The sequence below is a fragment of the Montipora foliosa genome, chromosome 10 (genome assembly GCF_036669935.1).
Source record: "Montipora foliosa isolate CH-2021 chromosome 10, ASM3666993v2, whole genome shotgun sequence".
NCBI lineage: Eukaryota > Metazoa > Cnidaria > Anthozoa > Scleractinia > Acroporidae > Montipora > Montipora foliosa.
In genome coordinates, this window is record NC_090878.1 from 30,726,828 (window position 1) to 30,738,733 (window position 11,906).

The following is an 11,906-nucleotide window of genomic DNA, read 5'->3' on the forward strand; positions in this document are numbered from 1 at the left end:
CACTTAATTGAAAACTGCTCTAAATGAATAACCCAATTAACCACTTCTCATACGGGATTTTCAGGGCCAATGAAACCTATTCTTGACAACGGAACAGAACAACTTTTAAAGTGCCCCTGTGCCCAAAAAATCAATTCTTATTTTTCTTTGGATTTCAAAACTATGTTAACTAAACACCAAGCGACCAATGTTTTAAGCCTTGGTTTCAAAGACACCTGTTGATTTAAACTGGAATTTCCCTATTTAATGGTCTGCCATTACTAATCTTAAGATCTTGAGAGAGCTGGATCGAGGAGAAAATGACGTCAAAGGCTCACCAATTTAAGAATGCAATGCATGTGTACGCTGCATAATTAATACGCAGCACGGGAGTTTTGGGCATTCAGACTTTAAAACTTGAATTTTGCAAATATAATAAGCTGCGTTCACACGTTGAAATTTTAAGCTAGTAAGCCTTTGATGTCACTTTTCTCTGGATCCAATCCTCTGAGGTCCAATCGGTCAGTTTTGAACGTGAGTAATAGCGGACCATGAAATCCAGAACTTACACTCCAAGTAAACGGTCTTTGGATAAAATTCAAAGCTCAAAACTTTGCCAGTCTGGATTAAGCAAACACACTTTCAAAATCTGAAGAAAAAAAGGGAGTGATGTTTTTTTAATCACAGGGGCACTCTAAGAATCCCAACTGGCCGAATGCAAGCCAGTTGGGTATTTACAAGAGCAGCAAAGAAGTTAAACTAAAGACTATCAGAAAATACTTCAGCCAACGCCCAGCACAGGCTTTTTAAACGAGCATCTCCACATCTCAAGGTTCTTCTCAATTAAGAGTCCCTTTACTTTAGTTTTTTAAGTCATCACATGGGGGGCAAAATTACTGAATGCTGATTGGCTGAGAGAGAGGGCACTTTTGGTAATCAAGAGGACATGATTACTTGATCCTGTTTGGTTAACAGTTGCTTATCCAGAGCAAGCGAAGTTACAAGAGAATCTTCCAGATTCTGACTCTGATTAAAATGCTTTTTGTCCACACATAAATTATATTCGATGTAAGGAGAAATGTAGACTCGGAAAAATATCTGAATGATATTTTTCCGAGTCTACATTTCTCCTTACATCGAATATCATTGTTGTTGTTTCATCTTTAACACACATAAATTATAACTTTAATAAATTTTAAGCGCAATTTCTCTTGAATGAAAGCTTGTTAAGTTGATTGTCATTTGTTCAGCTTCCCTCAATAATTTTGCCCTTTGTGTGATAAACATGTAACCGCAATGTGCCCTCATGCAATTAAGGATTAATTTCACTTGTATTTTCCACGTTTTCCAAATTGCCCTCATCGCTTCTCGACTCGGGCAATTTTGTGAAAACTTTGAACATATGCGAGAAATTAATCCTTAATTTCCCTAGGCTCATGCGGTTACATAACGAAACAGTGTTAAAATAACCCTATACTTCAGTAAACAAGCATCACCCTAATACATTGGAGGCCCAATATATCCTACTTTGTTACATCCATTTGAAACTTCAAATGTTTCAGCTAACCCTTCTTTAGCAACTTAATCATGATCAGGTATTTTTTTAATTTGGTACCTGCTGTTACTCTATTGATATTATATTAAGCCTTCATTAGCTTTGACGAAAGCATCATACAATTAAACTTCTTTAGTTGTCTTTGATCTCTCCTAGGTGCACTTCATTGCGAAACATCAGGGACAACGAGGAAAAAGACTCTGCATTTAGAGGCATTTGCAACATGATTGGTATGAATCCTGGTGGTGTTGTTCAGGTAAATAGACCACTTTTGGCTTTGCTTGGACTTTTCCTCCTCTGAATCAGGGTTTGTGACCCAGTGGAGGAACTTAACGAATCGAAAGTGGCTCAGCGTTGTCTGTACTCTCATCAACAACGATATTCCTCATCACAGTGGCGAGTCCACAACAAATTTTGACCACTGTAATGACGAATATCGTTGTCGATAAGAGTACAGACAACGCTTAACCACTTTCGATTTGTTTTTATCACAATATTCAAGGCCAAAGAAAGTGTTTATTTCAGAGCGTGACCAAAATCACGACCCAAAGAAAGAGCAAGCGTTGTCTATAACTTTCTCGCAATATGTTTGGTTTATTTCCCAAAATGAGCGTTCTTGATTGGCCATTACATTGCGTGACAAATTGACGCGAGCAGCGTTGGCTAGACTCTTATCGACAACGGCAAATTAGCCAATCAGATTGCGAGATTACAAGCAATAGCCCATTTCCGAGTTGCTGCATATCTCAGTTTCATAGCGAGTCCTGGTGCACAACCATTCAAATGGAAATGAGTTGAGTATTCTCGTGCAAATCAAACTCATTTCCCTCACAATAGTTGAGCACCAAGACTCACTTCGAAACCGAGACAAACAGCAACTCGGAAATGGCCTATTGTGGTAGAGCCTCTTCTCGTTGTCTTGAAATCTTGAAGAAAAATTTAACTCAAAAGGTGTCATTTACATGTATTTGATTACAAATTCTGCTCTTAGGACTTCATATTCTTTTGTGATGCTGTGGCTTCCTGGGTTAATCCTGGCCCTGAGCTAAAGGACATGTTTCTCAAGGTATGATAATGGCTGAAGAGCAGAACTTATGTTCATTGAGTGGTATGTCATATGGAATGTTAAATGTGACAAGAGCATTCAGTGATTAATATTGCATCACAATGTTATGCAAGGAGGTGTTTATGTTTGAAGATTTTCATAGGGACAAACAAATTAATCCTAACGATCTTTATAAAAGTACAATCAAGTCTGTCACGATTTCTTGAGTCTCAAGAAACAGATGTACTAAGATTAGCACCCTATATTTTACTCACGTTGAACAGTCCATTTGCACATTTTCAACCTATTAATAATGCCTTGCAGCATACGGTACCAGTATGTATAATATGAGTGGTACATTCTATATTTTACTTCTGGACACAAAAAAACCTTGCAACCATGTTGGAATCCCCAACTGATCTCCCATGCTCTTGGTATGTTGAAAAATGCCTGATGATGCATGATCACAAGTCACCAGTAGTAGCTCAGTTGGTTGAGCACCGGGCTGCCATGCGGGAGGCCGTGAGTTCGACTCCGACCGGACCAGCACTCGGGGTCTTTAAACAAATAAGGAGAAAGTGCTGCCTTTGTAAAGGCATCTAAATGGTTCTGGACTCTCTAGTCTTCCGGGATAAGGACGATAAACCGTAGGTCTTGCCTCACAAGCCGTCAATGTTCATAACGCTGTAGGACGTAAAGAACCCACACACTGTTCGCAAAGAGTACGGCATGGATTTCCTGGTGTTGTGGTTTGTCCTCTGTGGTATATTATGGTTGCACGAGAGCGTTTCAACTGACGAGTTACGACTCCTAAGCTTCTCGTGGGTAAATAATAAAATAAACTATGACTGAATAGTGCCTCTTGTGTAAAAAACAGTACGAAGCATCATTTGGATTATTTTTGTCCTTTTTTTTTTGTCAGATTCTTCATGGGTTTAAAAACCAGGTTGGGGAAGACAATTGGAAACGCTTTTCAAATCAGTTTCCCCCTGCCCTCCGCGAACGATTGTCTACCAATTACGGCGTATGAGAAGGGCCCTAGGGAGGAAGGGTAAGTTAAAGTTGTCGCATCTTCCACCAGGAAAAAAATTGTCTCAGTCACACTTTTTCCAGACTTCTTACAGTGTACGTCTTAAAAACTTGCCTGGAAAAGTACACAACACTGTTCATGGCAGTTTTCTCTTGAATGCCTGTTGGTGAGTGGACTTTGTTCCATTGCTTAATCTATGTAATCGCATGGACTCAAGTACAATTAAGGATTGATTTCACGCGTATTTTCAAAGGCGAGGGCAATTTGGGAAACTTTGAAAATACGAGCGAAATTAATCCTTAAATGCACAAGGGCACATTGCGATTACGTGCTTAGCACAGAAAGGGCAAAACTATTGATCGAAGCCCGTTCACTAGTACCACCACAAATGTCAATGAACTTAACATGCTTTCATTCCGTTAAAGTTCGTTCAATAAATCGATGCTGTCAACAGAAGTAGCGCTTAATTTAATTAAACTGTATTTTACACGTGGTGAAGAAGCAGTTCAATCAGAGTGGGAATCTGGAAGAACATTGTCTTGTAACTTCGCTTGCTCTGGATAAGCAACTGTTAACCAATCAGGATCAAATAATCATGCCCTCTTGATTACCAAAAGAGCCCTCGTGTCATACAATTTTCCTGGATAATGACTTGTTACAAGACATCGTCACCTTTTTGTGATAATTGTAAAAAAAAGTGCTAAAAATATTATACCGGTAACGTACGGTACGAGAACTCGAAGGGTTAGCTTTGTAAGTAATAAACTAAACTGTTAATTCCCACCCTTTCAGGTGGGATACCAGTAAGAGAGGGCTTTGCAGTCATTGGCCAGTTCAAGCGCATGGCCCTTGTGTAAGTTCACGCGAAGATACTTTGTTCCTTGCCGTGCATCATTGTTCCCTTGCAGTTCAAGCCTGTATAACTAGTAGTAAATGGATGTATCACACATATATTCTGTGGGAACAGCAACATCGTTCAGTAATTAATAGCTTCGATCTCGTTGTTAACAATTTCTGTGATGTCCGTGTGAACTTTGTGCCCAAATCAAGTGGCGTGAGCCTTGTGTACTGTACCGTACTCCGTTGTCGTGCGACGGTTGTGATGTGGATTGCAAGTGCTGAGATATGTGACAGTATGGCTGGGAATGCGATAGATAATTTATCCGTGTTGTTGAAATCTGCTGTTAATCAAATCAACTTTATTGGTGCATCGAAAGAACCTGCATCGTCAGCTTTTAATGCAATTATTTTTTTCCGTCAAACTCATAGCTTTGCAACTGTGCTAATGTACCCTTCATACTTAATAAGGCTTAAGTAAACAAGGTAACTTTGTAAATAACAAATAAGATAAAATTTGGAGGATACCTTCACTTCCATGGAAAGTAAACCTCGCGCCTTAATTTTAATCTCCTTAATTTGTTTTACCCAGGAACCAGAAAGGATAGCTTGTGCACTGGTTTTCTCTCCTCTGGGGATCCCTTTTTTCCCAACATTTCCCCTCTTGTCGCGCCTTTTATGTTGATTAATTCTGTTGACTGCCACCATCCTCTCTTCCCTTTATTAAACCTTGTCATGTTACTTCTTCTGTGAGAGCATGTGTAGCGTCTGTGTTTGAACAACAAGTTTTAGTGTTGCACAAGTCTGTCACCTCTAATGGCGACTAGTTGCCAATGTTGTTCAAGGCCAGGGTACAGTTGTTTCTTTTGCGGCTCTCTGTTATACTCTGCGATAAAAAGGCTTCGTTTCCTCTTTTGGGATTGCGCCGGTTAAAGTCTTGCCTCGCTATTTCGAAATACTATTTTGAAAATGTTAAATCGTGCTTTGAGGTTCTGAAAATCTTTTTTCTGGTGAAAGTGAAGGTGTCCTCTTTTACTTTCGTCCGAGAAGAACATTTGCAGAGAACTGATCTACGAGAAAATAGAATAACACTTGTATAGCTGTCATGCCTCCAGGATCTAAGCATTTATAAGAAAATCTGTATAAATTCCTCTAAAAATTGACATCTTTTTGAGTATGGCATTTGAAGATCACCTTCAGCTGGTCTGACGGTGTGTCACAACTTCTTGGTTAGCGAGTCATCTGCAGGTACAGTTATCTTCGCCCAGAATGTTACTCTGTGTATGCTCAAGCCACTTAATTGCATTCGCCCTGTATTAGACAAGCAGAGGACTGTGTGCTGCTGTTGAAAATTTTGAAGTCAAGCAAAGTGAGAAAATCAGATTCAAACACATTTTATTTGAAGAAAAGTCCCTACTTTGCGTTTAACAGCCACTCTAACAAGAGAGCTTTAGCGTGGATCGGTCACTGCAACCAAAGAAAGTTATCTTGGGTGCACTCTTCTGTGCTTGTTTTGATTTTAATCAGTTTAAGTTGTATATATTTCTTGCTCAAAGTTCCCTGCTTGTTTTAAACATGTCGAATGGACTCTAATTTCCTCCTGTCTAAATTTTACCTGAAGATATAAGAAGACAATCTCGCCTTGCGGTCCTGATGAAGCATTAGGTTTTTTCAAATTGTTTTCGGCTCATCAGTTGTGTGGGCAAATTAACAAAATAGTAGTTTTTAAATTCAGTTAATGCCTTGAAACTTCCGGTTTCGTTTTTGGCTCCTCGCTTTTTCCTGAATCCTACGCAAATTATTGTATGAGAATTTTTCATTCGCTTGGACTTGATTGAGTAATAAGTTAAAGCAAAATTGATAATTGTTTTTGCGTTCCTAGTCTTTATAATTGTTTAAGCCCAGTCGAGAAGTGGGCAACTTTCGTGTATCCATCAGTGCTAAGTTTAGGTGGCAAGTTGAGAAAAGGGGTATTGCTGTGCACCAGACATCGTGTTCTGTTATCGACAATTTTGAGCGAAATAAACCTTAAAATTTTTTTTTGTTTTCATCTTGAGAGAACTTCAACTTTCATCGTCTCGTCCTCCTAACAAAATAGTCTACAAAACTCAGAGGAAAGCTTTTTAACTTTTGCTATCAGTCTTTCAACATTGAAAGAAGCTTGCTTTTCCGTGCACCCGAAATGTTTCTAAGCAACTTTCCAAGGTTGTCCTGTTTCTTGAGCTTAAGCTAGTTCGTAAAATTGCGACACAATTGCTAGAACTAAATTTGGCAAACCACGCAAGTTCAAAGTGCAAGTAAAAAAAAAACTATTAGAAGCTGAGTGGTTCAGTGTGTAGCGTTGCTCCAGTTGATAATTGTAATATTAATATTATCATTATTATTATTATTAATTTAGGTATTTTAGGAAGTTATTTTATTACATTTTCGTACATATAATATTTTAACTATCAAAAGAAGAAATTTTAGGAAGTTAACGTTTTATAGTTTTGTATGAGATTTCGGTGATAATGTGATTGTTTAACAGCCAAACTTGGCAGCAGGAAATCATTTCAGCACTGAAGGCCTCGGCCTGAAATTGTAGGAAGACCGAAGTTTCAATCTTCGACTCGTGACTTGTTAGTTTTCCTCACTAAGTCTCGGCAATGGTTCTTTGTATTTTCACGTAAATGAAATTCATTTGACACTGATTGAGTTAATTTGATTGTTGTTTCTAGGGAAGTAATGTTTTTTTCTAGATAAGTCAATCTCTTTCATCTTTCTGGCTTTGTTTTGTAGTTGACCTTAAAGTAGCCAATATTATAAAAAAAAGCGATAATACTCTTTGTCCCTCCAAAATTTTGCATAAGCATTGTTTTTATTTTCTCTTGGGACTTATAATGGTCCCAAGAAAAACTGGAAACAATGCCTACGGAAAAGATTGGAGGGACAAACAAAGAGTGTTCGGTTCTTTATCAAACGTTTCTCTGTTAGAGGCTATTGGGCAACTACATATTAACCCATGAAATTTTCTAGAGGCGACTTCCTTCAGGCAGATAAAACTTTTGCCCCCTTGTTCTTGGCTTCTCAATATTGCTTTCAACAGCAATGAGCCTTTTAAACATCAGATTGACCAAAATCCAAACTTGGAACGCAACTTCGTGGAGAACCACCGAACTCAGTTAAGTAATCGTCTTACATTTTGAAAGAGTGTTGGTGAGGAAAATTAATTTGTCAAAAATTGTCTAGACTGGAGGAGCAAAGTTACGCTCCCGTTAGCCGATATTTTTTTTAAGGTTACTGAAAAAGAAACTACTATCTTTTCTTAACTGAAAGAAATGGCCAAAAAGATATAATCCTTCGTAGAGCTGATGAAGTACTTTTTCGAAATCAATCCTTGACAAAACAACTTATCTACAATAGATGTCGTTTAGATTCTTCACAAATCAGTGACTTCCAGTGTTGATACCAAGATTTGGGCTAGTTTGATTCTTTTGAAGGACTGGATATATGGCCTCGTTTGTCCCAAAAGGTATGCTTCAATTTGGACCACACATGACTTTCAAGAAAGTCTTAAAGCCGGTGACACAATTTGACATTTGTTGATCATCAGAGTTAGTTCGCGTGTGGCACACCACAACGTTGACTAACGGTTGTCATCGGCTTTAGATAAAAAGTCATATTTTATTGTATCTTCAGAACAAGTGCAGTTTCCCTTGATTTCTATATTTTACGTCCTTGGTCGTTGTAAGAATTAACTTGGGATTGCAAATAATCGGAACAAAGTACTTAACAGTTCGAAATCGTTCTTGGATTTTCACTTTTTTCCCATTTCTTTTGTTTTCCTTTGTCAGTCAATTAGATTATTTATTTTGCGCCTGGAATTGAATTTTGAACACAATTAAAATTGTGTTCTTAAAGAACTCGGAATTTCAAGGTCCGCGTCGAAATTTAATTTTTTTCCAAACATGCTGACGAGCTAAAATAACAGTTAGGCTAATAAACTTTACTGGGTAATATGGGGCAATTCCTCTTTTCATTTTCAAGATTAATACGTAAAGAAGGGCTAGTTTACAAAGGGGACAGCTATTTTTAGAGTTATTTTCATAGAGTTATGTCGTAGAGTTGGAGTTAAGTTTCCAAAATCCTGAATTCATGATTTTGGACTGCCAAAATCCTGCATGAATTCAAAATTTTGGAATTCAAGGTTTTGGACTTCCAAAATCTTGAATTCACGATTTTGGACTGCCAAAATCCTGAAATCAAGATTTTGGAAGTCCATAATCTTGAATTCAATATTTTGGAAGTCCAAAATCTTGAATTCAGGATTTTGGCAGTCGTTAACTCTAACTCTAAGCCATAACTCTACCGAAATAACTCTATTGATAGTTAACCTCTTTACAAAGTAATATGCATTGCTAAAATAATATTAATTAAAAACACAGCTTTAATCAAAGTGATTATCTAAGTTTTACTATAAGGTGTTGTGTTCATTGAAAGAGATTTTTTGTTTAATTCGCGATAATCGTTATCTATCCAGGCCTGATTAGAAGACACTCCATTTCGCTCGCCGTCACACTCTGAATGTGTGTGGCCCGTTTCTCGAAAGTCCCGAAACTTTTTGGGCCTTCTGCGGGGTGTCCTAATTCCCTCTATCTTAAGAACGGAGAGATTTCAAGTCAAACAAACATCACAATCACTTTGCTTTTTGTTATCTTGAAAACACGTTAACAAAAACGTTATCTCGAAAACGTTATCTTAAAAACGTTATCTTGAAAACACGTTATCTTACGAAAACAAAGGGAAGGCAGTTTCGTAAATGGCTGGTGTTTCGGGCCCGAAATGTTGTGGGGACGTGCGAGAAACGGGTCCCTAGAGCGAAGTTACTATTTGTTACTATGCTAGTGCACGGTAGAGAGGAAAGCTTGTGTTGTGTCCATGTCTTTTAACGTCTTAGACAATCCAGGATATTCTCTCTGACTTTAATGCACTTTGAATGCCGGAAGGAAATACTGGATATAACTTGTGAAGACCTTCCAAATTTGGCGGCTTCTTTCATCCACCTTGGCACGTTATCTCTTTTACGTAGGTGGAAAAGAGTGCTGTCATTCGAGAGATCTTCACCTTAAAATCGTTGGCGAGGAAAGACTGCATGGCAAACAGAAGAATGTTTGCACGTGATGCAACAATGAGAAGAATGTAGACTCAATGAAAAAGCTGATTCACTTTTAATTAAAGCTACAATAGTCATAGGTCATAGTCATTCAAAAGTTCTAGATTGTTCCTAGTTTTTCTTCGAGTTTTTTTCCTCCGATCCTTTCAACTGATGCGATCAACTGCTAATACGAATAAATAATTTTAAAAATAATGATAAGTAATAAATCATAATTTGCCTGGAATCTCTAACTTAGTTTCTGAACCAAGAACTCCTTGCTTTCATTCTTTCATTTACTGGGGAGTTTATTTTAATTAATTTTTCTTTGATAGGGTGCATAGCCTTCGAAAGACGTAAAACTTGTCATGTAATCCCTTTTCTTCTGGTTAAATAAATAAATAAAAGATTCACTTTTATTATTATTATTTCCACGAACAGACATGTCCAGGGTCTAAAGTACACGTTTTTCAAAAGGCTTTGCACCGTCTCCTTTTTCTGTATTGAATCGTCCCCATTCCAAACCAGCTGGTCTGTGTTTGTTTTTTTGTTGTGCAATACTGTCATGTTCGCTCACAGGGGCCCACGCAACATCTTTGCGTGGATATCCTGTGGCCCTTATAGAGCCGTGTTGTCATGTTATTGTCGGTCAGTGATGGTTGATGTGTAACAGCAAAATGTTATTTCTATATATTTAAAGTAATTAATGACAGTCACAATATTATTAATTAAATAATGACGTCTAAGAATTGTCCGCGAGAATATTTGTCAAAAATTATCGGTATTACATGTTATGAGAAGATACATGTTTAATAAATGTCAAGTTTTAATGTTGTAATATTGCGTTCAATTCATTGACTCGCTCTGTGAAATATTTGGCAGGTTTTGAGGATCTTCCCAGCGGTTGGTTTCTCGCCTTCGTTGCTTTTTGCTGGGCTACCCCTTCTACGGGGCGGTCCAGTTATGAAATCGGTCGATCCTGGGCGTTAGAAATTGATTTCCTATTTTTAGAATTGAAGTTTAACGAACCAAAATGGCGCTCCAGATGGGCTCCTGACATGTCCTTTTATGCACGTTCTCTTAATCATTCTTTGGTTTTTTTCTCATTTGAATCGGTCATTTTCGTCCCCAACAGTTCCAGTAGCGTAAACGCCACGAGTTGTTTTCGTTTCGGTGTTACCGCCAACTTGAGTTGAATCACTTTCGTCAAGCAATGTTACACATTGTTTTGCCACTACCTCAATATTTACATCCAGTAATGTTGCATGTTGGATCTAACTTTGTTCAATAGTTTGGCCAGAGCTTCAAGGTTAAAATGAATTTACCCGTAGGGAAGCAGTTTCTTTCACAAATCACTAGCTTTCTTAGAAGGTACATTTCGATAGGATTAGGATTCATAGTACAAAAATGTCAGGCCTTATTAAAAAAAACTTGTGGAAGCCAGGCCGTTCTTGCTCAAAGGCTCTCTAATAACTACTTAATAACCGAGAATGAGGTCGTTACAGCAAAATCTCAAACTGAGGCTTTGCCGTGTTGACCGAGCGATAGCGAGGTCAATACAGCTTGCTGCAACGACCGAACGGTTGAGGTTATTATGTTGTTTATTAAATGGCTAACAGAATGGTTCTCTGAAAAGAGAAAAAAAAAATCCATAATCCGTAATCGGCCCGTGGGCATTTAGGGAGAATGATGCCCTGGCGCTTAGCTGCTCTTAGCCAAACAGAGCGCGCGTTATATCGGCTAGAAACACGAGCCATATAATAACTATTTATTAAAAACTGGGTCATTGGATAATGCAAGTCGAGAGTTTTGATTGGTTAAGCCAACATGGGTTATGAGCCATTATACCATGATCTACAAACACGGCAAGCATATTGTAGTCAAGTTTTCTATATTTAGGGGGCGTTTTTAATAAAACAATTATTCCACTCGCGCTTGTTGGATATGAGATGATTATAGCCAACTCGGCGCTACGTGCCTCGTTGGCTATCTATCATCTCATATCCAACGCGCGCTCATGGAATAATTGTTAATTATTGAAAGGTACCCAGAGTATAGCTGTCAGATAATGACAGTAGTTGTCGGTCCTGTCAGACCCAGGCGCTCTTTTTCAACTTAGGTCAGTTCAGATTACCATCAACCAGAAGTCCGTAACCCAAAAGTCTCAATCTGCATTTGAATACGGTCCATCAGTTTTTGGATTATCTAGGTTTAGGACAGCAACTGCTAGATTTTTTCAGGAAAACCAGCTGAGCTATGAAGCCACTAATGTTGGGAGTTGGTAATTTGTTCCCAGTTGGTTTGGGCGTTGCACCGTCATCGCGAGGTC

The 11,906-nt window shown here is 38.3% G+C and overlaps 1 protein-coding gene across 2 annotated transcripts in view; it reads left to right on the forward strand.

The window, feature by feature from the left end:
* The window catches only part of LOC137974435 (transportin-1-like), a 30,404-nt gene extending 23,921 nt beyond the window's left edge, over positions 1–6,483 (forward strand). Inside the window, exons 22-25 of one of the 2 annotated variants that reach the window (XM_068821398.1) lie at positions 1,691–1,790; positions 2,526–2,600; positions 3,502–3,630; positions 4,402–6,483. In XM_068821398.1, coding sequence (XP_068677499.1) covers positions 1,691–1,790; positions 2,526–2,600; positions 3,502–3,609 — 283 coding nt within the window. In that variant the 3' untranslated portion in view covers positions 3,610–3,630; positions 4,402–6,483. Of the gene's footprint in view, positions 1–1,690; positions 1,791–2,525; positions 2,601–3,501; positions 3,631–4,401 lie in introns of those variants that run through there. The other variant, XR_011117458.1, reaches the window with a different exon arrangement.
* Positions 6,484–11,906: the final 5,423 nt, after the last annotated feature.